This window comes from Ranitomeya imitator, chromosome 2, assembly GCF_032444005.1.
Source record: "Ranitomeya imitator isolate aRanImi1 chromosome 2, aRanImi1.pri, whole genome shotgun sequence".
NCBI classification, from domain to species: Eukaryota; Metazoa; Chordata; class Amphibia; order Anura; family Dendrobatidae; genus Ranitomeya; species Ranitomeya imitator.
In genome coordinates, this window is record NC_091283.1 from 278797832 (window position 1) to 278819983 (window position 22152).

Consider the following 22152-nt stretch of genomic DNA (forward strand, 5'->3'; position numbering starts at 1 on the left):
TGAACTTGTCGATACCAAATATGTGTAGGTTTTTTTTATTTTTATTTTGAATGGCGCAAAAGGAGGCTGATTTAAACTTTTAGATTTTTTTTTTTTTTTTTCACTATTTTTTTTTACTTTTGCCATGCCTCAATAGCCTGCATGGGAGGCTAGAAGCTGGCACAACTCGATCGGCCCAGCTACATGGAAACGATCATCAGATTGCTCCTATGTAGCTGAATTACAGGCTTGCTATGAGCGCCGACCACAGGGTGGCGCTCAGAGCATGCCGGCATCAGCAACCATAGAGGTCTCAAGGAGATGTCTGGTTACTATGCCGACACATCGCTGACGCCGGATCATGTGACGGGGTCGGCGAAGCACTCATTTGCAGTCCGATGGCCGGAAGCTCTGGTTAAATGCCGCTGTCAGTGTTTGACAGCGGCATATCACTAATTAATAGTGGCGGGTGGATCGCGATTCCACCCGTCACTATTGCGGGCACATGTCAGCTGTTCAAAACAGCTGACATGTCCCGGCTTTGATGCGGGCTCACCACCGGAGCCCACATCAAAGCAGGGGATCTGACCTTAGACGTACTATCCCATCCAAGGAAAGAAAGAGGTTAAACCATTTCATGCTACGTCCTGATAATATCAAGCTGGTAAGGTTCATGGATATTGGATCCCTACCAGTCTGAAATATCTGTCCCAGTAGTCTGCTTTACTCTGGCTGGATAAAATATATGGGGGACCCCAGACCATTTTTTTTAAATTATTTATTTATTAAAAAGGAAAGGACCTCTCTGTGCTTTGCTTCACTTCCTGTGTCATGTACTTCTGGCTGTGTCAGAAGATTCACCATTATATAAATTAGTACACATGCGTAGTAAACTGTATTCCCGCACTTAATACGCATGTGACTAGGAAGATGTTGTGGTTTTACCGCATCTGATGACAGTGAATGGGTAGTTTAACCAGCAGAGAAGGAGCGTGTCCACTACATAAATTGACATGCTGCGGTTTTGATAGACGTGCTGCATGTCCGTCTCTGCGGGTGAGCTGTGGGCGTCGGTGCACGCATAGTTGACCTGGGATTTCTGGAAATCCCATCCACTATGCTGTAACAGCTGGATGCTGCAGGTTGGACACTGCGGATGATGCAGGTTCCAACCCGCAGCGTATACTGACCGTGGGAACAAATTCCAATATATCTGCAAACAGGAAATCACTTTTTTTTTCCTTCCTAGAAGCCAACTTTCAATCAGCTTTATGCCAAGTGATACAAAAAAATGCATGCAATGAAAAAATGCATCAAAAACACATGTAAAAACGCAGGTAAAAAATGCCAGTGACCTCAGGTGCAGATTTTACCTGCGTCAAATACTGAGCAAATACGGATCCATTCGTGAGATGGAGATATAAAAAAGGATTCTTCCCTGTGAGACTTTTATTGTGACTAAGAAGAGATATTTTCTTCACAAAACATTAACCACATTCTGAACACAAATAGTCTTCTCCCCTGTGTGGGTGCTTTGGTGACCAAGAAGAAATGATTTCTTCACAAAACATTTCCCACATTCTGAACATGAAAAAGGCTTCTCCCTTGTGTGAGTTCTTTGGTGTCCATCAAGAATCGATTTACGGTTAAAACATTTCCCACATTCTGAACATGAAAAAGGCTTCTCCCCTGTGTGAGTTCTTTGGTGTCCATTAAGATACGATTTACAGTTAAAACATTTCCCACATTCTGAACATGAAAAAGGCTTCTCCTCTGTGTGAGTTCGCTGATGATTGAGAAGACTTGATTTCTCTGTAAAACATTTCCCACATTCTGAACATGAAAATGGCTTCTCCCCTGTGTGAGTTCTCTGGTGACAAACCAGATGTGATTTCTTATTAAAACATTTCCCACACTTGGAACAAGAATAGTTATTCTCTACTGTGTGAATTTTTTGTTGTTTAACAAAAGATTTTTTTAAAGGAAAACTCTCTCCATATTCTAAACTTGAAAATGATTTTTTTTGCTTTATGACTAGTTGGTTTTTGAATGCTTATTTTGTGACTTTGATTTTCCTTAGTAGTCTGTAATGAATCAGAAGACAGGACCTGTTTGAAAGGATCAGATGAGAGATCATCGCTGTAAAGGGACGTTGGTGTATCGGGAGTAATGGCATTTACTTTCATTGTATCCTGTGGAATCTCTAGATCATCTGATTTAAAAATTGAAGATGTCAGCTGTCCCTCTGGTCTCCTGGTACAGTCATCTGCCAAGAATAAAATCAAACAAATTTTGAATAAAATATCCTTGACTTATATTTTTGAACATTTCTACTTAAACTGTCTGTAAAATAGCAAGTTATGTAAAATATTGATTTACCAAGACAATGACAGCTCACAGGCTAATAGAAAACCTCATAAGATGCACGAGTAGATCATGGTGCTCCACTGTTTGTTCACCCTGCTTCCCAAATATCGAATAAAAAGCCACCAAACTATATTGCAGGCAAAAATAATACCAATAAAAACTCTAGTCATCTGAAATAAAGTCCTCACTCGGGTCCATCATCGGTCAGTGGAAAAGAGGTTTCCACATTATTAGGCCGGCCTCACACTCAGCGTATAAAAATACGGTCCGTAATTTATGGCTGTAATACGCTGAAAAGTCCCCAAAATAGTGGTCCGTATCTCCTCCGTAGGCAGGGTGTGTCAGCGTATTTTGCGCATGGCATCCTCCGTATGTAATCCGTATGGCATCCGTACTGCGAGATTTTCTTGCAGGCTTGCAAAACCGACATACGGATATACAAGGGATCCATGTGCTCAAAAAATAATAAAAACATATATACTGTATATATATATATATATATATGTATGTTAGTGAGATTATATATATATATATATATATATATATATATATATATATATATATATATATATATATATATATATATATATATATATATATATATATATATACAGTGGGGCAAAAAAGTATTTAGTCAGTCAGCAATAGTGCAAGTTCCACGACTTAAAAAGATGAGAGGCGCCTGTAATTTACATCATAGGTAGACCTCAACTATGGGAGACAAACTGAGAAAAAAAATCCAGAAAATCACATTGTCTGTTTTTTTATCATTTTTTTTTGCATATTATGGTGGAAAATAAGTATTTGGTCAGAAACAAACAATCAAGATTTTTGGCTCTCATAGACCTGTAACTTCTTCTTTAAGAGTCTCCTCTTTCCTCCACTCATTACCTGTAGTAATGGCACCTGTTTAAACTTGTCATCAGTATAAAAAGACACCTGTGCACACCCTCAAACAGTCTGACTCCAAACTCCACTATGGTGAAGACCAAACAGCTGTCAAAGGACACCAGAAACAAAATTGTAGCCCTGCACCAGGCTGGGAAGACTGAATCTGCAATAGCCAACCAGCTTGGAGTGAAGAAATCAACAGTGGGAGCAATAATTAGAAAATGGAAGACATTCAAGACCACTGATAATCTCCCTCGATCTGGGGCTCCACGCAAAATCCCACCCCGTGGGGTCAGAATGATCATAAGAACGGTGAGCAAAAATCCCAGAACCACGCGGGGGGACCTAGTGAATGAACTGCAGAGAGCTTGGACCAATGTAACAAGGCCTACCATAAGTAACACACTACGCCACCATGGACTCAGATCCTGCAGTGCCAGACGTGTCCCACTGCTTAAGCCAGTACATGTCCGGGTCCGTCTGAAGTTTGCTAGAGAGCATTTGGATGATCCAGAGGAGTTTTGGGAGAATGTCTTATGGTCTGATGAAACCAAACTGGAACTGTTTGGTAGAAACACAACTTGTCGTGTTTGGAGGAAAAAGAATACTGAGTTGCATCCATCAAACACCATACCTACTGTAAAGCATGGTGGTGGAAACATCATGCTTTGGGGCTGTTTCTCTGCAAAGGGGCCAGGACGACTGATCCGGGTACATGAAAGAATGAATGGGGCCATGTATCGTGAGATTTTGAGTGCAAACCTCCTTCCATCAGCAAGGGCATTGAAGATGAAACGTGGCTGGGTCTTTCAACATGACAATGATCCAAAGCACACCACCAGGGCAACGAAGGAGTGGCTTCGTAAGAAGCATTTCAAGGTCCTGGAGTGGCCTAGCCAGTCTCCAGATCTCAACCCTATAGAAAACCTTTGGAGGGAGTTGAAAGTCCGTGTTGTCAAGCGAAAAGCCAAAAACATCACTGCTCTAGAGGAGATCTGCATGGAGGAATGGGCCAACATACCAACAACAGTGTGTGGCAACCTTGTGAAGACTTACAGAAAACGTTTGACCTCTGTCATTGCCAACAAAGGATATATTACAAAGTATTGAGATGAAATTTTGTTTCTGACCAAATACTTATTTTCCACCATAATATGCAAATAAAATGTTAAAAAAACAGACAATGTGATTTTCTGGATTTTTTTTTCTCAGTTTGTCTCCCATAGTTGAGGTCTACCTATGATGTAAATTACAGACGCCTCTCATCTTTTTAAGTGGTGGAACTTGCACTATTGCTGACTGACTAAATACTTTTTTGCCCCACTGTATATAGATAGATAAAAAAAGACCACAGCAGCACATGTACATGAATCGGCCATGTGAAAACACAGACAAATATACATTTCGCAAAAATATTTTTTCATAAAAATTTTCTCAAAAAATTTTTTTTCATAAAACTTACAGTTAAAATGGAGATTCTTAGCGCATAAATTGGCCAATTCATGTGTGCCCATCAACCACGGCAAGGTGATCTCCCCCTGATGGGTCCTACTCTACTGTACATGCCACTCTTGGGCCACCAGCCTACAACTTCGGACAAACATGTCACTCTGGGCTAGACCTACAATTTATGGGCAGGTAGAGTTGATTACCGCCACCTGCAAGGTCAATGGGGGAAGTGCAAGATAAGTCCAATAAAGGTGGTACAGTTTGTCAGGGATTCGTGACGCCACCTGTGGTCTTCAGTCAGGGTGACCGACGCTGCTGTGGGGTCCGCTGCGGTGATGGAATGGCAGCTAGATGGTATACTTTCCCACAGGTGAAGTATGTCCCCAGGGCTTCCCAGTCAGGTGGATGGTGATGGTGTGAGGTGCAGACAATAACGAGGACACAAGGTTGCAGTCTCTTTACCTCTTTACTGAAGACTTCAGGATCCTCAATCCAGAGCACGGTTAACAGGGCTGTCTGAGACCAGCCGGTCCGATGGGCACATCCAGAGTTCCCTTTGCAGGTGGAAATCGTTGCCTACCAATAGCGCCTGTGTGTTGTAGTGCTACCCTGCTGAGCATTCGGAATAGTCCTCACAACTTCTGTTCTCGTTCGTTCGTTTTTTCTAATTCGTTCCAGATCTTTCTAGTTCAAAATCCCCCAGGTATGTTATGGCTATGACGCACACCCGTTTGACGGGAAGGCTCGGAGCTCTTCCGGGACCCTAGAGACGCCCCTCTCCACGCGTTGCCCCCTATGTCTGCTTAGGTGTTTAGGTGAGGCAGCCAACCTATAATTAACTGCTCTGCGGAGTTTGAAGTAAGGCATAGAGTCAGTTACTTCCTCGGTGTTCCGGCCACCGGCTACGCGCCTCAGTAGGATGTTGCTGTTCTCCGGGTACGACTCCTAGTAGCTCTCCTTTGTGCTTGATCTCGTTTCTCACTGTTCCACAATATCCTTCGCTTCGTGTCTCTTTCTTAGGATACCGCCGCGGGGTGTGCAGGCGTGGTTCCGTATCGTTCTATTCTGGTCGCTAGGTACCTGCCAGGTTCCCACGCCCGACAGGGACCCCCCTGAATCTTCTCCCTGCAACACCCCCTGCCACAGGATGTTGCCTGAATCCAACCCAGTCAGCTTCTAACTAACTTCCTATCCAACTCCTAGTTTTACCAGTGTGAGGAGTGGCCTAATGAATAAAACCCTTTGCTCCCCCTAGTGGCCGGAGTGTGAAGTGTAAAGTGTGCTGTGATACCTGGTCAGATGAACTCCTTTAGTGCCATCAGATGTACCATCACTCCCCTTAGCGGCAGAGCGTCATACTGCAACGACCAGGTCTCTGGGGCGCTGCACTCCCCCCCGGTTAAATCCAGTACTCCTAGACTGGGAAGAAGAACAACAATACATGTCAGCAAAAGACATACAAAATTTTGGAATGCTTAAAACAAGTAAATGTAACAAGGCTTCCCTTTATAGAAGGTGAGGACACTTGAACGTTACAAACAAGTTTAAATATTTTAAATAACATCCTATTCTACAGACTATAAATAATTCCTATTACCCAGCCGGGTATTCTACTGAGTGCAAATGCTTGAACAATAATTTAACTTTTCCTTTAAGGGCGTATAGGCTGAACCCACTAAAGGCTTACTATAAGACACTATAAAACAAACTCAACTTTTTCTGACTCTACAAATGCAGGACCGCCCAACTCCTTGTCTGGGCCTACTGTCATCTGTTCTTCTGTTAACGCAACTAACCATCTCTCTATGGTTCTCAGGAGGACTCTCTAACTAACCCCTACGGGTTCACTGTGTTGAAATTCAGCTTCCAACTTTTCCTGTCCTCAGTCTTTAACAACATTATCAACAGTTCCTAAATCTCAACATTATTACAATTCTAACTTTCTTATGGCAACATTATACTTCAGTGCAACATGCAAACATTCCCTTTAAGAGGGAACCAAGTCTCTTTGAGGTAGTGCAGATTCTCTCTGTCTGCAAGTGCGTTAGAAAGCAAGACCTTCCGTGCTGTACTCAAAACAGTCTCTTCGCAAAGTCTTCCTTCTTTTGTAAAACCAGTAGAGGGCACCTTTAAGAAGGTGCGAACTATTTACAAAGCAGTTTTGGAATCATTCACTGTTCATGATCCGGCAGTCTTTTAGAACACTGATGAACAAACAAACCACAAGGAAGAGGGATCCCGGGTAAACAAAGGGATCCCTTTAAGAAATAACCCTAGATGGGTTTAAAGCAGCAGCAACAAGAAGAACAAACAGTTAGGTATCTATGTACAAATTCAGGTCTCAGAGGTTTATTTCTGCGACGGTTGTAGTTCCGCAGGCAGCAGTGGGCGGGGCCATCCACCCGGATACCTGCAGCCACCAGGTGTGGTCCCAGGAGCTCCTTCGCTCCAAGCAGGGGTTTGGGTGGCTACTGTTCTGGACCCCGGAACAGCCTGGGTACTAACCATTCCAGAAGCCGATCCTTCCGCTACCACTGTGGTAGTGGTATCCACAGTGCAGGTAGTGGTCTTGACGACAGTGCAGGTTGGAGTAACCACCGTAGTTTTGATGGCAGTGGTTGTCCGGTCGCAAGGGAGCACCTTGGCCACGGGGGACGGCTTCTCCGACACTTTAGTTGGGTTTGTCACGGGGCCTTGCCGCTTGTGGACATTCAGGGCGAACCACCCCCTTTCCCCGAAGTGCCGAGTGTAGGTGACCTCATCCCCTGGGTAAAGGTCCCGGTCCGGGTGTCCCTCTCGGAGATGGGACTGCACATCCCTCCGGTTCACAAAGACCTCTGCATAAAGGTCCGGCTCCTTGATAAAGCCCCATCCCCCACGGAGCTTGAAGTCCACGACGGTGCCCTGCCTGCGCGGGGCCTGGTGGGTGGTACGATCCTTGCGGGCCCGGTCCTTCGCCGCATGGTCCCGCTGGTAGTGAGCCTCTCGCTGGGCCTGGTACTCCCTCTCTCTCTTCTCCCACTGTCGGTCTAGCTGGGCCTGGTAGGCTTCCCAGCTGAGGGCCCCACCATCTCCCCTTCCTGTGTCTTCACCCCGGGGAACCCCATGAAGTCGGATCCCAGGTTCACCCACACTGTGCGCTCCGCATAGACCTTGCCTGGCATGGTGAGCGGAGAGATCGGGGCCTTTAGGAAGTGCTCCATGCCCGTGGGCCGATCCCATTGCGGAAGGCGCTGGAGCGTACGAGTCCCAGGGAGAGGGGGCGCTGCGACAGGGCCAATCAGCAAGTCCTCCGCTTGCGGGGTTAGATCGGTGGACTCACCGGTCGGTGTGGCTTCCTCCATCGCGGCTGGCTTCAATGATGGCAACGGAACCGACGTCGGGGGATCCTCTGCCAGCGCCTCCTGGCCCGAGGCCTTGGTCCCTATCCGCAATTGGAGGAGCTGCTCCATCAAGTTCTCCAGTTCAGGCTGCAGGAGACCGGTCCCATCCGTGGAGATCTGGCTACTGTGCTCATCCGGGTAGCTGGGGGAGTCCTCTGCTTCAACCCCACATTCTGGGTCTGAGCGACTGGCCATGGCGTCCTCCACGTGGGTCACTTCCTGGTCTCTTTCCCGCTCTCTCCTTCGTGGGCGGTTTAGTTTCTTGTGTCTCCGCCCTCCATTGAGGATAAGGAGGCGGATCTCGGCTGCTGATGGACACGTCCTCAAGGTACAGAAATATTTAGACTGGGCGGCCATTATCTTTCGAGCTCTTCAGCTTGCTCACGCCCACTTCCACGCCCTTCTTCTTCTCCTGCGCTCCTCATGGCGCTATAATGGCGGCAGCTTTGGCGGGAATCTCGCGGCAAATAGCAATACACAGTCTTTGCAATAAGTCACAGTTCAAACACGTTTCAATCACAGTTCTAAGGCACACATGACCCAATTCTTCAGGCTTAAGTATGATCCTGTTCGTGATGCCAAGTTGGAGCGACACCAGACACAGGGCCACGAGTTCTCGGTACCGGGCCTCTCGGGTTCGGTTCGGAGGCTGTCATGGTGGCTAGACCCGGTCCGCGACCCTGCTAAGGGGCGTCCAATAAAGGTGGTACAGTTTGTCAGGGATTCGTGACGCCACCTGTGGTCTTCGGTCAGGGTGACCGACGCTGCTGTGGGGTCCGCTGGGGTGATGGAATAGCAGCTAGATGGTATACCTTCCCACAGGTGAAGTATGTCCCCAGGGCTTCCCAGTCAGGTGGATGGTGATGGTGTGAGGTGCAGACAATAACGAGGACACAAGGTTGCAGTCTCTTTACCGAAGACTTCAGGATCCTCAATCCAGAGCACGGTTAACAGGGCTGTCTGAGACCGGCCGGTCCGATGGGCACATCCAGAGTTCCCTTTGCAGGTGGAAATCGTTGCCTACCAATAGCGACTGTGTGTTGTAGTGCTACCCTGCTGAGCATTCGGAATAGTCCTCACAACTTCTGTTCTCATTCGTTCGTTCTTTCTAATTCGTTCCAGATCTTTCTAGTTCAACGTCCCCCAGGTATGTTATGGCTAGGACGCACCCGTTTGACAGGAAGGCTTGGAGCTCTTCCGGGACCCTAGAGACGCCCCTCTCCACGCGTTGCCCCCTATGTCTGCTTAGGTGTTTAGGTGAGGCAGCCAACCTATAATTAACTGCCCTGCGGAGTTTGAAGTAAGGCATAGAGTCAGTTACTTCCTCTGTGTTCCGGCCACCGGCTACGCGCCTCAGTAGGATGTTGCTGTTCTCCGGGCACGACTCCTAGTGGCTCTCCTTTGTGCTTGATCTCGTTTCTCACTGTTCCACAATATCCTTTGCTTCGTGTCTCTTTCTTAGGATACCGCCGCGGGGTGTGCAGGCGCGGTTCCGTATCGTTCTATTCTGGTCGCTAGGTACCTGAATCCAACCCAGTCAGCTTCTGACTAACTTCCTATCCAACCACTAGTTTTACCAGTGTGAGGAGTGGCCTAATGAATAAAACCCTTTGCTCCCCCTAGTGGCTGGAGTGTGAAGTGTAAAGTGTGCTGGTGATACCTGGTCAGATGAACTCCTTTAGTGCCATCAGAGGTACCATCACTCCCCTTAGCGGCAGAGCGTCATACTGCAACGACCAGGTCTCTGGGGCGCTGCATATATCCTTTAAAGGATGATGAGCAAGGCAAGTTCCTGGGATATGATGAGCAAGGGAATCCATGGGATATAGAAAACAGAATAGATAGCACCAATCCTGTTTGTAGTAGCCATCTACTGAGCTGCCAGGTGACCATGAACAGCGCCCCCAATATATTTTGTCTCCAAACTATTCCAGAGATGATTAAATGCTGAAGCCTCCAAACAAATGCACTAGCAGGGCGCATCGGACCCGATTAATGATGGCAAAAAACACAGGTGCAAAAAAATACCGATCAAACAACCACTTTCAAGCCAGTATTGGCTGTTTGGCATTAGTGCAGAAAAAGATAAAGAGATAATAATCTGTATGTGGCACTGTTCACACAGGCAATGCAGAGCATCTGGTTTACAGCCTATTACTAACGCACATACAGGCGGGCCGCCCAGTGCTACAAAATGCATGGTGTGTGAATAGAGGCCTACAGTTTACAGAGCCATCTTGGTCCGACTGCGCCCTGCAAGATAAAATGCAAAAAAAAAACCCCACATATCAATGTATGTAAGGTATTAGTTTATATTGGGGCCTCAATACGTAAGCTGGCAACCTGCGTCAAGGGTCCTTACATTTTGCCAGTCCTAACGACCAAGATGGCTCTGTAAACTGTAGGCCTCTATTCAGCAAGATTTAGATTCAAATAGCTAAATGGCGCTCCTTCTCTTTTTAACCCCGCCATGTGCCCAGACAGTGGAATACAACCGTATATAGGTATTGTTGGATTCGAGAGAAGTGGGAAAATAATTTGCAAGGTCTATTTGTTTCTTATTACATTCCAATGTTATCACTACATAAAATGACATGTCAAATTTGAAATATGGGAGCGGATGAGAAAGATAAAACTACTGCTGAAAGTGGTTAAATTTAGAGTATTTGGGGGAAATAACTACTGTAGTCAAAAACTGAGTATAGACAATAATATCTACTGAAATTATCAAACTCAAATGTCTTCATCAGTAAAACATGAGTAACCAATGGTGAAACTTCTCTGGAGTAATTACAGTATGTGGCTTGGTAATTCCCGCATGTTTTGTGGCTGTCTAACAGTCACAAATAGAGTTGAGCAACTTTTACTTTTTTGGGATCGAGTCGGGTTTTGCGAAACCCGACTTTGTGAAAAGTCAGGTCGGGTGAAATCGGCTGATTATTGCGAAAAGTCGGGGGCCGACTGAAACACGAAAGCCAATGCAAGTCAATGAGGAATCAAATTCGGCAGTGAGTGGAGGACAGGAAAACACCTACAATGCCCATTTTAATGCCAAAAACATCGAATCTTATTACTGAAGCTTGTCAATCTTAATTTACTTTATAATAATAGTTAGGCATTGAAAACTGGGGGTCATTTGGCTAAAGTGGTGGGGGGTAGGGCTGGCTCAAGTATTTCATGGGCCCCGGAAACACAGAATACATCACGGAGAGGTAAGTATTTCAACTTTGGAAGTGCTGTGATCCTGAGCAAGCAGTGGGGGCCCACTCGTTGGCATTGGCACAGGGCCCCTCAGTAGCACATGTAGCATGCCAGGGTGAGACTCGGGCTCAGCCTCCAAAACATTCACTCAGAGTGCCGTCAGGCAAATGTAGCATCCCTGAGCACAATTAATTGTCCATGTGTTGGTCATTAAGTGGACAATCACAGTAACCATGTTAATAAGGTCACGGGTGAGAACAGTGGACACGTGCTGGTATAACGTGGGGACTCCAAATAGGGGTACAAATAGCGGCGGCTGGGGACTTTGCAGCGAAGGACCAAATGTGTACACCTATAGCAGGCAATAATTTAAAAAAATGTATTTCTAACTAAGGAAATTTCACACAAACCAAGTTCTACAGTATATATGACAATAGTCCGTTTTGGAACAACAAAATTTGTAAAACTGTTTTGGAGGAAACATATTTGGGTAATTGTACCAGTCCAAGTGTTTATTTTAATTTTAAAACACCGTAATATTACAAAAAGCACGTTAAACTGTATAGACCACTAATTGAATCCTCAAACTTCTTTTTTAGAGTGTTCCTAGTTAATGATAATGGGGATAATGGGGATTAATGGGGATCCTAGTTAATGATAAACTTACCTGGAACAGCCAGTGCCAGGCAGCAGCTGCCAAGGCAAACAGGATCATGGGGTGCATTAAAAGAGGTCTGGATACACATGATGAGAGCATTATACTGCCTCTGTACAAATCCCTAGTTAGACCGCACATGGAGTACTGTGTCCAGTTTTGGGCACCGGTGCTCAGGAAGGATATAATAGAACTAGAGAGAGTACAAAGGAGGGCAACAAAATTAATAAAGGGGATGGGAGAACTACAATACCCAGATAGATTAGCGAAATTAGGATTATTTAGTCTAGAAAAAAGACGACTGAGGGGCGATCTAATAACCATTTATAAGTATATAAGAGGACAATACAAATATCTCACTGAGGATCTGTTTATACCAAGGAAGGTGACGGGCACAAGGGGGCATTCTTTGCGTCTGGAGGAGAGAAGGTTTTTCCACCAACATAGAAGAGGATTCTTCACTGTTAGGGCAGTGAGAATCTGGAATTGCTTGCCTGAGGAGGTGGTGATGGTGAACTCAGTCGAGGGGTTCAAGAGAGGCCTGGATGTCTTCCTGGAGCAGAACAATATTGTATCATACAATTATTAGGTTCTGTAGCAGGACGTAGATCTGGGGATTTATTATGATAGAATATAGGCTGAACTGGTTGGACAAATGTCTTTTTTTCGGCCTTACTTACTATGTTACTACTATCTATGTTACTATGTTACATACCAACATAATGCTACAAGAACCTAGTTTTACAGGTTATGAATGAATTATTGAATCCATAGAAAGTTTTAGAACTTTCTTTGCAGTCTTATATATCATAGAAATTTAACAGAAAATACCTAATGCTTTATGGATGACTAATTGAATCCGGACAAATTATGAAGAGCGTTTTTAGAGTTGTATATATCACTGAAATGCACCAAATACTATATGAATGACTAATTAAATCCATAAATATTTTTCAACGCTTTTTGTAGTTATATACCACCGTAATGTAACAAAAGACACGTTCCACTGTATTTGTATAATTGAATCCAAAATGTATTTTTTATTTTTTTAGTAAATATTTAGTAGTAGTAGTTGTTGATCTACTTCTACAGTCATAACAACTTGCAGAAAGTGCAAAGCAAGGAAAACATAAGTAAGGTAATCCATAAACCACTGAGAGACAAGTGGCGAGCCTCATTCAAAGATTTTTAAAATGTATTGCTGTACTCCTACACTCAATAAAAGGCTTGGCAAAATGTGCAAAGCCAGGAAAAAATTGTAAGGAGGGTAATGCAGTAATCCTCTTCAGATGTGAGCTTCTTCTCCTTCCTCGGGAAGCTTGAGTAACTGCCTCCACCCATTTCGTGGAGCCCTATTCCCAGGTGCCTTGGCTGTAAGTGACCTAGTTATGGGCAGTGGCGGAGCCCCTGACATTTAGAAAAGGGTGACAGAACTCTGTGTCACCTGCACCAGTGCCTGCTCCCGCATAAGAGGTGGAGAACCCCAAGGACAGTACGATCTCTTGGGAGTGATCTCGAGTGGCATCAAGGAGCTTCTCCCAGGCCCGTTCATTCCTCAAGAAGGGTTCATCATGCTCCCTTCCTTCTGGGATCACACTCTCCGCATACCAGTGATATTGACATTCCAGGCTCTTTCATTCTTTAAGAAGGGTTGATCCTGCTCCCTTCCTTCTCAGATCATACCCATTGCATACCAGTGATGATTCCCCTCCATTTTGAGAAACAAGACAACTGGTTGCAGCCTTCAAGGCAAGTGTTCCTCCTCTACTGCCCACTGGTTGAATTAGATGTGATGATGGTTACTAAACTCTTCTATGGACTCCCATCTCCGCTGCCAGTTGTACGCAGCGACCTCTCCCGAGATGCCAACGATCGGTACCTTTTGGCTAGTGGGCCAGATAGCATTTCTCCAGCCCTGGTTCTGGCTCGCCCTATTGTCTCTTCTGACCACCCTAGGTCCCGCAGTCCGCTCACCACTTCCTTGATCCTGACTCTCCCAGCCGCAGTCCACAAGAACCTTACCAGTAAAGGGTGCAGCCTGGGTTAGTCCTTGGTGGTTTCAGGAAAGTATTTGGCTCCTGCCACTACTACTGTTGTGCAAGATTTCTCTGGCTCCAACATTCCTCCGGTCACTCCCTCATGACTAATTGAATATGGAAAAGTTTTTGAACGCTTTTTTGGAGTGTTTTGGAGCAAAGTGCCCAAGAGCACAGAATTCTCCATGAATAAAAAAAAAAATCTCAACACTTTTTTGGAATGTTATATAACAACAAAATGTACCACAAAACATTACACATATGGATCACAATATATAAAAAATATTCTAACAAAAAAAATCAACTACCACAGCTATATATTGAGCAACTGACTCCAAAGCCCTAAACACAGCATACAGACTGCATTCATCCACTCTCCCTGCTCCTGCAACTCTCTCTTCATCCCTAGCTTAAATGCAATTTGTACAGCTCTGCAAAAATTAAGAGATCACTGCACAGTTTTCTAAACAGTTTTTTCACCATCTCTACATGTCTGACAGCCATTCCATTCCAGTGTCAGTTGAATTCCAACCAAAGTACACCTCATTCTACTTAATGTGCTTCTGATTAGGTGATCACCTGAACCAAATCTTATTTAACGAGGGAAAGTATAAAAAAACACTGCTGTGGTCTTCACAATCCTCTTGCAATAGGACAAGTTGAACTGCAAAACAAGTGCTAGAAATAGCCCTAAAGTAAGTTCGTAACAGGCTCCTAAAGGCAGGCCTCAAGTCATGTAAATCTAGAAAAAAAAGCCTTTCATCAATGAGAAGCAAAGGAGAGCCAGGCTGAAGTTTGCCAAAGACCATAAGTATTGGACCATAGAGGACTGGAGTTAGGTAATCTTCTCCAATGAGTCTAATTTTCAGCTTTGCCCAACACCTGGTCATCTAATGGTTAGACGGAGAGCTGGAGAGGCGTACAAGCCACAGAGTCTTGCACCCACTGTGAAATTTGGTGGAGGATCGGTGATGATCTGGGGATGCTTCTGCAAGGCTGGAATTGGGTAGCTTAATCTTTGCGACGGACGTATGATTCAAGCCGCATACAAGGTTATCCTTCAAAAACACTTGCTTCCTTCAGCTCAGGCAATGTTTCCCAACTCTGAGGACTTTTTTTTTCCAGCAAAACTATGCCCCTTGCCACACAGAAGGTCAATTAATGTGTGGATGAAGGAGCATCACATCAAGACCCTGTCATGGCCAGCCCACTCTCCAGACCTGAACCCTACTAAAAACCTCTGGAACATAATCAAGAGGAAGATGGATAATTACATGCCATCAACTACTTACATTTTTGTGCCAGGAGTGGTATAAGGTCATCCAAAAGCAGTGTGAAAGACTGGTGGAAAGCATGCCAAGACGCATGAAGGCTGTGATTAAAAATCATGGTTATTCCATCAAATAATGATTTCTGAACTCTTCCCGAGTTAAAACATGAGTATTGTTGTTTCTGAATGAATAAGAACTTGCTTTCTTTGTATGATTTGAGGCCTGAAAGCACGGTTTCTTTTTCATTATTTTGACGATTTCTCATTTGCTGCAAATAAATACAAAATTTTTAGCTTTGAATTTCAGAGACATTTATTTATAGAATAAAACAACAATGTATATTTTACTGAAAAAAATATACCTATAAAGAGAAAAATCAGACAAACTGAAAATTTTGAAGTGGTCTCTTAATTTTTGCCAGAGCAGTATCTGATGCAAACTTCAAAGTACAAGATTAGAGGGGCTGTTAGTATGATGGTTCAGCTTCAGCACCAGTATCTACACTACAGGACTCTGAGACATTGTACAGCACACACACGCCTGGACAAGCACTCTCTCCCTCCAATAACAACTGTCACAGGGCTCTGCAATGGTGTCAGTGTGTCGAAACTGACGCCGCCTACCATTTTAACGACCCCCTGATAATGTCACACAGCCAGGAATGAGAGTAATGCCACTACCAAGATGGCTACAGCATTACAGTGACCTGCAGGCAATCCCCGCATGTTTTTTGGCTGTGTAACAGGCGCCACACACGCGGGGTGGGGAATAGAGTTTGAAATCAAGCACCGGCTAATGTTTGCCGAGTAACGAGCACATCCGAGCAGATAATCAAGTGATATCCGAGTATCACTGAGCACATTCGCTCATTCCTAATCGGAATTCTAGGAAACCAACAGCATTATCACCCTCCGCTTTCTCTTAGAGGATCATCATAATATTTTTCTTCAACTGATTTTCTAGCTTGTCAGCACGTTCTATGTACACTGTTATTTGGCTTTGTAGTTTACAAATCAGGGCAGGTAACTGTCAACGTCTCCTAATCCCAGGAAGTAGGTGGATCCTCCAGGTTGTAAGTTCAATAGGAAAGGGCTTTCACAAATTCACAAAATTATTCCAACATTTTCAGATGGAGGAGAAGGTTCTTCTCTAGAGGTAAAATGGTGATCACACGATCGTGATACGACCAAACTACACGACTAATTTTTGAAAACTTAAATAGGCTGCAATCCACAAGTCATGGGAGAATCCCAATAGTTAGGGACAAGTTGCAGGACGGGATTAAGAGACTGTTCCGGATAAAGTGCACTCTCATCCGTTTTAGGGGGGGGGATGGAATGATGGGATGGGGATCTGTTAGGTGTGTTTTTCTGTTGTTTGGGGGGAGGGGTGTGGGGTTGGGGGGGGGGAATTTTTAAATAATGTACATCACCACACCATGGTTACTGTGGTTGTGACTTCAGCAGCAACTGGACGAAAGAATGTGGCATAAAATGTTCTGTGGAGGGAAAATGTCTAGAAGAATGAGAATTGTGAGTTGGAAGGTTAGGGGTTTGGCGTCCAGAGTGAAGCGACAAGATGTGTTTAAATTTATGAATGATGCTAAGATGTCAGTGATCTGTCTGTAGGCGACTCATAAGGTGAAGGAGAGAACACATTTTCTGGCTAAAAATAGAATTAGACTTACTGGTAATTCGGGTTCTAGGAACTTTCCACGACAGCATAGGAGGATGTCTCCATTCCCTAATGGGGGACAGGAAGCACGAGAGGTTAAAAGCCCCTCCTCTCCCTCCAAATCGCCAGTGACTTACAACGGATACCATAGCACTAGCTACCTTAATGAACCCAGGATAAATCAAAGGAAAGGGAGGGAATTAGTCCTGTCGTGGAAGGTTCCTAGAAACCGAATTACCGGTAAGTCTAATTCTATTTTCTATAGTCACCTTCCATGACAGCATAGGAGGAGTACCAACCAATTCTGCACTGGGGGGGACAATAGCCTGGAGAACTTTCCGGCCAAAGACTAGATCCCTATTGGACAAGAAGTCCAATCTGTAGTGTTTGGTAAAGGTATGTGGTGAAGACCAAGTTGCAGCCCTGCAGATCTGCTAGATGGAAGCGCCTGCTCTTTCTGCCCATGACACTGAAGTAGACCTTGTAGAATGGGCCTTGACCTTGATTGGAGGAGTCAAGTTCTGGGCCAGATAGGTTTCATGTATGGCTCTTTTGATCCAACTAGAAATAGTACTTTTTGCCACTTTCCTTCCTTTATTCTGTCCCGACAGATGGACAAACAGGTTTTAATCAATTCTGAAAGAATAGTATAGAATAGTCCTTCTAACATCGAGAGAATGGAGCTCTTCTTTTGGGTTTGCCGGGTTCTGGCAGAAGGAAGGAAGAATAATGTTCTGAGAACGAAAATCAGACACCACCTTTGGCAGAAAAGATGGATCAAACTGGAGAATTATAGAGTCATCTGTTATTATCATCAAGTAGGGTTCTCTAACCGGTAAGGCTTGCAGCTCTCCCACTCGTCTTGCTGTGGTAATCGCTACCAGGAAGGCGGCCTTGTATGACAGGTGTTGAGGAGAACAGGAAGTTAAAGGCTCAAACGGTGCTTGTGTGAGCCCCCTGAGGACTAAATTCAAGTCCCATGAGGGTATCATGGGTTGTTTCCTAGGCTGCGATCTTACAGCTGACACCATAAATCTTCTGATCCAACGGTGATTGGCCAGATCCTGGTCACAAACAGCACTGATAGCGGAAACTTGAACCTTTAGAGTGCTGGGTCTAAGGCCCAACTCTAATCTACGCTGAAGGAAGTCCAATATTTGAGATATGTTCGGATGGAGTGGATCTGGTTTATTAGATAGACAGAAAGTCGAGAAAGTCTTCCACACTTTAGCATAAATTGCATTAGTGACAGGTCTCCTGGATTTTTGCAAAGTAGAGATTACAGCATCCGACAGCCCTCTAGCACTTAGGACCTAGGCCTCAGTAACCAGGCCGCTAAGTTCAGTCTTTGGGGATTCTTTTGCTGGAAGGGTCCCTGGAGGAGAAGATCGGCATCTACCGGCAGGTGAACCGGACCCTCTATCTGCAGTTCGATGATGAGATTGTACCAGCTTCTCTTTAGCCATACCGGAGCAACTAGGATGGTTGCCACCTGTTCTTCTCAGATATTTCGGAGGGTTTTTGCCAGTATAGGGATTGGCGGGAAGGCGTAGGCCAATCGGAAGTTCTATGCCTGGACCAGAGCGTCCACTCCTTTGGAATTGTCCCTGGGGTTTAGGGAAAAAAAGGCTCTGACCTGTGAATTTTGGTCTGAGGCAAATAAGTCTACCTCTGGTAGACCCTATCTGTGTACCAACATCCTGAAGATTCTTCTGTTCAGGCTCCATTCTCCTGGATGAATGTCCTGGCGACTCAGGAAATCCGCTTGCAGGTTGGAAGACCCCTTCAAGTGGACAGCTGTGAGAGAGAGAAGGTGTTTTTCTGCCCAACAGAATATTTGGCTTGAGATGTTTTTTAAACTGTTGAATTTTGAGCTCCCCTGATGTCCGAGGTGAGCAACAGCTGTCGTGTTGTCAGAGTAAATTTTTACGTGATTCCCCGATATTAGGCCGCTTGCGGCTAGGAGGGCCTCCTCTGTTGTGAATTCTGTTGTCGGGCTCCCTCCTGTGGTCATGAATGGTACTTCGGCTGGTTCTGTCCATGGACTTCCTCTGGTGGGTGTTTCTGAGTTTCCTTCCACAGGTGACGAGGTTAATTCGTTAGCTGCTGCTCTATTTAACTCCACTTAGATCTTTGCTCCATGCCACCTGTCAATGTTCCAGTATTGGTTTAGTTCACTCCTGGATCGTTCTTGTGACCTGTCTTCCCAACAGAAGCTAAGTTCCAGCTTGTATTTCTTTGGTTTGCTATTTTTCTGTCCAGCTTGCAATTTTTATTGTTGTCTTGCTTGCTGGAAGCTCTGGGACGCAGAGGGAGCGCCTCCGCACCGTGAGTCGGTGCGGAGGGTCTTTTTGCACCCTCTGCGTGGTCTTTTTGTAGGTTTTTGTGCTGATCGCAAAGTAACCTTTCCTATCCTCGGTCTGTTCAGTAAGTCGGGCCTCACTTTGCTAAATCTATTTCATCTCTGTGTTTGTATTTTCATCTTACTCACAGTCATTATATGTGGGGGCTGCCTTTTCCTTTGGGGAATTTCTCTGAGGCAAGGTAGGCTTTATTTTTCTATCTTCAGGGCTAGCTAGTTTCTTAGGCTGTGCCGAGTTGCATAGGGAGCGTTAGGCGCAATCCACGGCTATTTCTAGTGTGTTTGATAGGATTAGGGATTGCGGTCAGCAGAGTTCCCACGTCCCAGAGCTCGTCCTTTACTATCAGTAACTATCAGGTCATTCCGTGTGCTCTTAACCACCAGGTCCATTATTGTCCTGACCACCAGGTCATAACACTCCTCCACTGCTTTCAACTCCCTGAAATTGGAGGATCTGGCGCTTGTTGCTTGATTCCAGCATCCCTGGAAGGGAGTATGCGAGATTACTGCCCCCCAGCCTCGCTTGCTGGCGTCGGTTGTAATCGTTACAAGGGGGGATTGTGACCAGTTCACACCCCTGCAGATGTTTTTGGGGTTCAACCACACTAGAGATGCTTTTACACGCCCAGGAGTATGTACTCTTTTGTTCAGGGAACCCGGATTTCCGTCTCAGTTTGCTAGGATGTGAGCTTGAAGGGTTCTGGAATGGACCTGAGCCCAGGCAACCGACTGAATAGATGCCGTCATAGAGCCTAGGACCGACATACTTTTCCGTAGAGTCGGAGATCTGTCCTCTCTGAGATCTACAATCTTCACTATTAACACTCGACGATGATCTTCTGGGAGAAATTATTTCTGTTTTACCGAGTGCAACAGAACCCCCAAAAACCTCCTTGATTGGGAAGGTTGTAGCTGGGACTTCCTCAGGTTTGGAAGCCACCCCAAGGTTTGAGAGTGTCGAGTGTCTTTAAGACATGATTGATGAGGATCTGAGCCAAGGGGGCTATAAGCAGCAGATTGTCAAGTATGGGACAATACAGACTCCCTGACTCCAGATGTGAGACACGGCCTCCGCCATTATGCTGGAAAATACTCTCGGCGCTGAAGAAATGCCAAAAGGGAGTACGTTGAACTGAAAATGATTCACTTGTTGGTTGAACTGTATTGCAAACCTGAGATACTTTCTGTGCCGGGGATGGATCGGCACATGAAAGTAGGCGTCCTTTAGGTCAATGGTTGCCATGAAATAATTTTGACCTATCAGCGGGTGAGCAGACTTCACCGATTCCATCTTGAAACGGTGGTATAGGACGTGACGGTTGAGATCTTTTAGGTTTATTATGATTCGCGCCTCGTCTGATGTTTTTTTTTTTACCAGGAAGGGACGAGAGTAGTGGCCCGAACCCAATTCTTCGGGGGGACTGGGGAGATCGCATTTGATTTTAGGAGATCCCCAAGGCCTGTCATCATCACTGAATGTGCTCCCCGAGAGGTCGGAGCAGGGTCGGACTGGCCCACCGGGAGATCGGAGAATCCTCCGGTTGGCCCGCCTCCCAGTGGGCCCTCCCCCTCACCAGCAACAGACTCTGAGTCCTGCCTCATTCATTAGTGCCTGCACTGCCCTGTAGTGTATTAGGATTGCCTCTGTACCCAGCGGTGAGTTCTTTATTCCATACCCGGTGCCAGCCGTCTGCACTACTCAGCAACAAGTGATGTGAGCGCTTTCTCATCATTTGCTGCGGCTTCTGCTGAACTGGTGGCGCTCACCGCTCTATCAGCTGTGGTGTGCTGAATGAGATCAATAGAAACTGCAGCAGCAGCAGGTGATGAGAAAGCGCGCACCTCACATCACTTGTTGCTGAGCAGTGCAGACGGCCGGCACTGGGTGTGGAATAACACACCACGCAGATCACAGAGCCTCTAGAGCGGAGCTGATTTTTTGAGCCTGAGGGCAATGGCATGATGTCACCAGAAGGGGCGGGGCCTCCATCAGACCAGTGACTAGGAAGCAGCGTTGTTCTTCTGAGGCTGCTGGTGAGGATTGAAATGAGTGGCTGCACCATGGAGCCCCGTGAGGAGAGGACTGAGGGGCTGCACAATGGACCCTTGAACAAATAGGAATGAAGACCCAGGATTCAGTGAGAGTGGTGAGAGGATTTATTTTGGAAAGGGTTGATGTAACTAGAGTGGGGCTTGTATAGGGAAGATGATGAGGGGCTGTGTGGAGAAGGGGAGATGATAATGACGGGCTGCATGGAAAAAGGGTCATGATGAGGGGCTGTGTGAAAAGGGGGATAATGAGGGGGCTGTATGGAGGAGGGATGATGAGGGGCTGTGTGGAGAAGGAGGGGTGATGAGGCTGTGTGGAGAAGGAGGGATGATGAGACTGTGTGGAGAAGGGGGGATGATGAGGGGCTGTGTGGAGAAGGAGGGATGATGAGGGGCTGTGTGGAGAAGGAGGGATGATGAGGGGCTGTGTGGAGAAGGGGGGATGATGAGGCTGTGAAGAGAAGGGGGGATGATGAGGCTGCGTGGAGAAGGAGGGATGATGAAGGGCTGTGTGGAGAAGGAGGGATGATGAGGGGCTGTGTGGAGAAGGAGGGATGATGAGGGGCTGTGTGGAGGAGGGATGATGAGGCTGTGTGGAGAAGGAGGGATGATGAGGCTGTGTGAAGGGGGGATGATGAGGCTGTGTGGAGAAGGGGGGATGATGAGGGGCTTTGTGGAGAAGGAAGGATGATGAGGGGCTGTGTGGAGAAGGAGGGATGATGAGGGGCTGTGTGGAGAAGGAAGGATGATGAGGGGCTGTGTGGAGAAGGAAGGATGATGAGGGGCTGTGTGGAGAAGGAAGGATGATGAGGGGCTGTGTGGAGAAGGAAGGATG

General features: G+C 45.8%; 2 protein-coding genes across 2 annotated transcripts in view; both read right to left on the reverse strand.

The window, feature by feature from the left end:
* Window positions 1-1415: 1415 nt before the first annotated feature.
* Window positions 1416-22152, reverse strand: part of LOC138666935 (uncharacterized) — a 48934-nt gene continuing 28197 nt past the window's right edge. Inside the window, exons 7-8 of the mRNA XM_069755129.1 lie at window positions 5978-6105; window positions 1416-2245 (exon numbers count right to left, since the gene is read on the reverse strand). Coding sequence (XP_069611230.1) covers window positions 6101-6105 — 5 coding nt within the window. The 3' untranslated portion in view covers window positions 1416-2245; window positions 5978-6100. The remainder of the gene's footprint in view (window positions 2246-5977; window positions 6106-22152) is intronic.
* Window positions 1457-2017, reverse strand: LOC138667860 (oocyte zinc finger protein XlCOF22-like; the record flags this gene model as incomplete). The annotated part of the gene is made up of 1 exon (XM_069755943.1): window positions 1457-2017. A coding segment is annotated over one exon (561 nt), but the record flags the coding sequence as incomplete, so codon positions are not given.